The sequence below is a fragment of the Zeus faber genome (genome assembly GCF_960531495.2).
Source record: "Zeus faber genome assembly, chromosome: 1".
NCBI classification, from domain to species: domain Eukaryota; kingdom Metazoa; phylum Chordata; class Actinopteri; order Zeiformes; family Zeidae; genus Zeus; species Zeus faber.
In genome coordinates, this window is record NC_137193.1 from 31014220 (window position 1) to 31020856 (window position 6637).

Here is a 6637-nt window from a genome sequence, read left to right on the forward strand (position 1 = left end):
GTTTTATTCACACAACCAAGATATACACAAGCTTTACAGCAGCAATACATGTGATATTACAGAGATAAACACAAATTGATTGTTATTAGATTTGGATGACTAACACATACCATAGCGTATTAAACAAAGTACGACCGCACTTGTTATATATGGCATGCTGTAAAGCGAGGATCTGCTGAGCCAACAAGCTTTTTTCGTGAAAGCGTAGTGATCTTACATTTAAAGCTCGAGTGGCACGACTTGAATCACTTGAGCTGATGAAACCCCAAGTATAGTATGCTAGTTTCCATTAGAGGGAAGAGTTGTCCAGAGTTCACAGCAAAATCACAGTTTAATGCTTGTTTATTTTTCCCCCAGACAGTTATAAATCTAGTCATATTGTAAGGAAATGACACTTTGTGCCGAATCCTCTCAAAGTATGAGGTTTAACATCCCAACACTTTAGTTCATCAGCATCTGATGATGTCAGACAAACTTAATGAACTAAAGACAAAACTGTGCGACCGGTGCACAATAACAGGGAAAGGTAACGGCAGAGCAGGACACAAACACGCCTATTGATATCACCAGCTCCTGCGTTTGCTAGAAAACTGAAGCTCCTCGAGTCCACGTCTAGTCAGGCAATATTCCTGTTGTAACTTCTGCTGCTAGAGTAAGCCCAGGTTACAATTAAATATCACTCCAGCTGTACCTTTGTGCGCTGTTCTGTTGCATATTTACTGCACCAATAAATTGCATAATAATAACTCGTGCTATTCTACTACTGTCCGGAGGTTGAGGTTTTAGCCTTTTTTTTTTTCCCAACTTGAATTTTGAAATATCTAGTGTAGAAGATGAAACATGGAAGAAATCCTCTTGTGTAAAACTCCAGCATGCCAATGTGTTTTCACGGTTACTTAGGGTGATGGGACGGGAGTTTCTCTGTATATACATTGTGTGTTTTCTAACGTGGTCACATGAGCTGGGGTCCTGGAACGGGTTTCAAGTAATCAAAGGCCTCCTCCCATCGCCACTGGAGTCGCTCAACACAGCCGAGGCCGTTCCTCCGGCCCTTACAGTCAATTCTCTCTTCTGTGCATCGCCACAAGTTGTCCTTGTACACTCTCGACCCGTCGCTTCGTCTCACTGGCGGGTAACTCCCTCACCCCCACACATCTACCCCGCTGTTAGTTTCTGCCCTGTCGAAGGGCAGAGAAGAAGAGGGGCAGCAGGTTGAGGGCAGGCCGATGGTCCTGCACTCCCAACGCCACCAGGGCCCCAGCCAGGAGCGATGTGACCCTGGGCAGGACGGGTGGCTGGGCCTGCATCACCTGCGGGAACGGGGGGATACGTATGATTAGTATAGTGGAGACGTGGAGACGAGACCACCCACACACTCACACACACACACACACACACACACACACACACACACACTCACTCACTCACACACACACGCTCACACACACACACACACACGCTCACACACTACCTTTTCCACCTTGTGACAGTGGATGAGCCCGTCCTGACCGACGTAGAAAGTGGAAAATGCGTCGTATGACCTGTGGGTGAAGTTTTCACAGAGCAACTTTAAGCCACTGCAACACTGACATTTATTGGCCCGTACAGCCCTGTCGCATCAGGAATGGCCTGTTAGAGATTCCTCTACGAAGAAGGCGGGACCTAAAACTAGCTTGGTAGCTCACCAACCGTAATAAAAGACATGTGAGGAAACGTAATTATACCACTTCTGCCTCACCTGCGCAAATGTCTATTTTGTATAACAATTTTCTAGCAGTGCAGAGTTCTAAAAAAAAAAACTAACTAAAAAACAGGAGGATTTGAGACCGCTCTAAGGATAGCACCACTTGACGTTGCTCTTTTGGACTCTCCGACAGATCAACCCATTCATAAGGTCCACCCAGCCAAAGGTGCTTTGCTTTTGGTGGATTGGAGTTGGTCTGATGTTCTCAACCTGTAGAGGTGGGACTTGTCCTTCCTGTAGAAGCGCAGCAGCAGGCTGTAGAAGGGGAGGCCCCACACCCTCCAGCGAGCCTTGACGGTGCCGTCCTCCGCGTGCTTCGTGAGCTTCAGCACCTCCAGCCGCGCCTCGGAGTAGTAGCACAGGCAGAGCAGCCGCCACAGGGACAGGGCCAGCCGGTACGACAGGCGGCCCCTTGGAAACACGCCACGGTACCGGAAAAGGAGAAGTATGTTTTTGTACAAAGAAGAACAATGAGTGATTCAATAAGTCCCCCTGACTGTGAGCATACCTGGTGTGTGTATTGATCAGCCCATTGAGGAATTCCACGTTGTCTGAATACATTGTGTAGTCGTGGCTCTTGGCGAAGAAACATGGAAGCTGCGGAGATGAAAGAGCTTCATTTTAGTCAGTATAAAGAACATAGGTGGGCTTGCATATATGCTCACATCCTGAACTCATCATGAACATTTTTCAAATTCCACTTAAAATAAGGAACGGAAATTATCTCTTGCGTTGCAAGATCAAAATCTGATCAAAGTTAATCTGGACTAATTCATCAGTTTCAGACGGAATAGTTGGGACTATCTGAGTTTCACTCAGAGTGAGGATTATTCAGCTCTGTGCTGTGAATGGAGTTCTCTTTTGATTCAGTCAAAATCACTTTTTTCTTTTAGGGGGAATGCAAATCACATTCAATATGACGGACTCGCATGGGCCTTTAATTTAATCCTCATTTAGGTCCCTGTAAAGCAAAAATAAATGTGTTCCGAGTTTGTCACACCGCAGAAAAATGTGTTATTAACCACCCAGCCAAATGTGGATGATTAGAAAAGTTGCCAAGTATAGCTGTGGTGCGTCTGCTGAAGGCGCTGAAGCCTGACACCCCGAGAGCCACTGCAGCGACTCTCGGGGTGAACAGGGGTTCCCAAAGGATCACTGATCAGCTGCGCAGCCGTTCCGATTGCAGTGCTCCCTACTCCGCAGCGCCTTCATATAGTGTTACGGGAGGGGCCAGGAAAAGCAGGGGCCACCGTGCGTCATCCAGCTGGGATTTAGGCCCGCCCCCAAAAAATCCAGAACACAAAAATGGTGATAAACAGTTTAACGGTCTAACTCCACAATTCAATACGACATTGTTCAGTCCGGCGATGCAAATTGAAAGGAATTTCCTTAATGGATAGTTGTTAACCTTAAAAAACAATCGTCGATTAATTTGGTAACGTAAAAGGTTATGACGTCACCAGGGGCTGGCGCCCACCTGAGGACCTACACAATGTTGCGCACCTCTGAGATTCTCCTCATTTCATTTCATTTCAAAATGGAGAAGTTCGAGGCAAGACTCGCTGAGCTGGTTCACGCATACAGGAATATTAACGACTTGTCTTGGCGCAAGTTAAATATTTAAAACTTTTTGCCATCCTCTGCGGCAGTATGAGCCGGATGTTCCCTAGCAGATCCAGTCTGGTGCAGATATGAACAACGAGACACTTATAAAATTACTAAACATTGCAAAAATTCTTATATATAATAACAGACGCAAAATAATTTAGTTATTAGAATAAGAATATATTAGAATATAGAAAATATTTTATTGGAGTCATCACCATGGCAACATATCACTTGTTTCGTTTTGCTGTCTTACCTCCCCCTCTTTTTACATGTTTTCAGCAATGGTTTTCTCACATGTATAATGTGTTGTGAAAACAAATCACTGAATTCACTTTACAAGGACTTCAGTTTGTGAGTTGAAGATTCACTCTTTTGCCTGCTGACTCCAGACTACAGAGTCATTGAAAAGATTTGTTTGTTCCAAATAAATTGTCTTGTCTTGTCTTACTTCACTACTAGTAGTCCATAATAATTAGCACAGTTATACAGGTTTCTGAGGTTTTTAGTGGTTAAAATGATAGTGGTGTGGCGTGGGATTATTTAATTGTAAAAAGTGCACCGTGGAAGAGAAAAGGTTGGGAAACACTACCTTAATGTAACGCAGCCTTTCTTACCTCGATTCGAAGCCTTTCGTAAACCATGGCCAGCCTTTCCTCTCCTTCACTGTCCTTCGTGTCAAGGCTGCACTCTGCTCTTTCCACCTGGCTGCAGAGGAAAGTAGCCAAAGACAGAGGAAGCTTCGAGGGCTCGTTCTCAAGTCCGACGGCCCCCAGCCTGCATTTGACGCCGTGCACAGCGAGCGGTTCTGTTCCCGGGCAGTGGAAACAGTAGAACTGAGAGCCGTGCACGAAAGGCGCCGGGCAGCTTTCTGCCTCAAAAAGGTGTCGGAAGGACACGCGCCCCCTCCCCAGGGCTTCGGCCTCGGCCCCGGCTTCGTCTGTGCCCCAGGGCCCGACACTGATGTCGTCTTCTCGCCTGCCATCTACGGTGGTCAGCGGGAAGGGAAAATCCATCTGCCTGCCTGCGCCCGGTGCAAGTAGCTCTCCCAGTTTGGACTGGCCGAACAGGGGGATCTCCACCAGGGTGTGCTGGCCATCGGCTTCCCTGCGGCGCACTAGCACACACACGCTGAGCGAGTCCTCCCAGTCCTCCTCCAGGCGGCTTGCCCTATGGGGTTGGCTAGCATGGTGGAAGGGGTGTGAGAGCAGCGGCAGCTTCACGTTCTGATATCGCAGGCCGCTGGGGGGTACGGGGGCCCACGACGCGCTGCCCAGGGGCCGAGTCTGCTCGATCCACTGCCAGTTGACTCCCTGCAGGGGGGGGTCCACCAAAAAGGGAACAGTGTGAGGTTGATTTTTAACATATGGAAATGGGATTGCCGATTCTAGGAGCAAGCAGGTTACCTGCGTGAGGCCGCAGTGCTGTTTCTTGATGGGCGGCCTGCTGCCATGGCTCCTGAGACATCCCACCCAGAAGGCGATGCCCCCTCTGCACACAGCCATTCAAGACCGGGGCACAGGCTACCCAAAGTCACCAAGTCACCATGACCCCAGAACCGGAGGAAGACTAGCTACTTCTTTCGATACTCGACTTCGGACAACTCCCCACAAATCCAATGAGTGTATAACACTCTCTCCCTAAAAACAGTCAGAAAATACAAAGGGGAAGACATTGAGAATTCAGATAGTGTTTTCAGAGACCAGGAGGGGCAACAAACACCCCTAAAATGTAGTGTCACGCAACAATCAAGCCTGCTGATCGTAATGACCTGTGTTTCTTTCTTACTGTAGTCTCGCACGGAGGACATGGAAGTTACGCCAGTAGCACATGACAGGCAGAACGTGAGTGGCGAGCCAAGACCACAAGCTCACAATCAGACAGCACAGTACACACACTGTGTCCGGTGGAAGCCATTTAAAGTAAACATACACGGATCAATACCACACGCACTGACAACCGAGGGGACTCCTCCTTGCACTAGCGGGACGGGAGATGTGCTAGCACTGTCTTACTATAGACAGCCGGTAGTGAAACGATACTGAAAGTAAACAACGACGATACGTGGAGGTTCCCACAACCCGTCCTTATGTTTGCCTGGGTACATAATGCGAGCAGAGGTCGCCCCTGGACGGCAGGTCAAGCTCCAGAAATAGCCTTGATGTTTTCGCCCCGTGCTAGCATGTTTTGAACCTCACCTTCCACGCTTGTTGCTAAAGTCAGTTAGCCGCCGACAGCTACTAGCTTAGCCTGGATAGCCACCGCCTGAGCGACATAGGACTAAAAAAACCCCACTTCAATCAAATGATGTGCCGCAATATCTCTACCCGAACTCTCAGAACAAAGCCCCGTAGAACAGCGAGCATAACGACATAGCGGTGAGTTAACTTACACAAGTGTCATTCCACTCCCCCAATGCCCTTGTCGTGCAGACTCCCCTCACGTCAGAGCAGCGTGACGGCGCTTCCAGAAAAGACGCCCCGCTGCTACGTCCACCCACACACCCTTCCCTTTTTGTTTCTTTAACTTTGGGAAACGTTATTATTATTATTATTATTATTATTATTATTATTATTATTATTATTATTATTATTTCCCGCCGGGCTGGAGCCCAAATAATAATAATAATATATCAATTGAATCATCAAATAAATCAGGAGACATACTCATGGAGAACGTGTCCCCATTACGCACGCTTTCGTTCCATCCATCATCCGAAGCGCCATTTTTATTATTTTTTAAATATAATCTTCGTGTAATTCTCACGCAAAATCGGTCTCTCCAACACCCTGCCCTACCCTACCCGACAACAAATTCAATCCGTGCAAAGACTTCAAAAGTAACCCAATTCCGCGTGAAAAGTGGACCTCGAACATTTGTAATTTGCGTCGAGAAGAGGTGATGGTGTGTTTTACAAAAACCTTGGAAAACTGTAATACGTACACAACGCGACTAAACTAGACCCCGTGTATTGCTCGGGCTAAAAGTGTCTGGCCCACGACCACCGCCAAACCCACGGACACAGTTGACGTCTCGCTAGAATCGGGACGTCTCAGACATCTTGTGGTTCAAGTTTGATCCATAGTGATCTTCATTTCGAGCAGGAATTGGAGAATTATTATAAATTAAGGCTTTCTGTTTGTTGTGTCTCTCCTTACTTTGGGGGGATTCAATGAAGTTGTAAGATACAAACTGTAGGCGTCCATGATGTGTTTCATGGACTTGGAATGCATTGGAGCTGCACTGAGAGTGCAGCTCTACTTCCACAGAAAACACGGTGAGTTATAA

The 6637-nt window shown here is 47.3% G+C and overlaps 1 protein-coding gene across 3 annotated transcripts; it reads right to left on the minus strand.

The window, feature by feature from the left end:
- Positions 1 to 27: 27 nt before the first annotated feature.
- Positions 28 to 5811, minus strand: cUnh6orf136 (chromosome Un C6orf136 homolog). Of its 3 annotated transcripts, none has more exons than XM_080006459.1 (7): positions 5548 to 5720; positions 4756 to 4989; positions 3967 to 4662; positions 2253 to 2341; positions 1955 to 2155; positions 1472 to 1541; positions 28 to 1310 (listed from the first exon to the last, which is right to left on the minus strand). In XM_080006459.1, the coding sequence occupies exons 2-7, from the start codon at positions 4852 to 4854 to the stop codon at positions 1167 to 1169; spliced, it is 1299 nt and encodes a 432-aa protein (XP_079862585.1). In that variant the 5' UTR covers positions 4855 to 4989; positions 5548 to 5720; the 3' UTR covers positions 28 to 1166. The 3 variants fall into 3 exon arrangements, with proteins under 3 accessions (XP_079862585.1, XP_079862584.1, XP_079862583.1); XM_080006458.1 differs by lacking the exon at positions 5548 to 5720 and adding an exon at positions 5121 to 5533; XM_080006457.1 differs by lacking the exon at positions 5548 to 5720 and adding an exon at positions 5742 to 5811 and having other exon boundaries at positions 29 to 1310.
- Positions 5812 to 6637: the final 826 nt, after the last annotated feature.

Bases quoted from the DNA above. Each gene is read 5' to 3' on its own strand.
- cUnh6orf136 (XM_080006459.1), bottom strand. From the start codon at position 4,854: ATGGCTGTGTGCAGAGGGGGCATCGCCTTCTGGGTGGGATGTCTCAGG. The intron at 2,342-3,966 runs GTAAGAAAGGCT...TCATCTCCGCAG, and splicing joins ACGAAAGGCTTCGAATCGAG to CTTCCATGTTTCTTCGCCAA. The intron at 2,156-2,252 runs GTATGCTCACAG...CGTGTTTCCAAG, and splicing joins CTGATCAATACACACACCAG to GGGCCGCCTGTCGTACCGGC.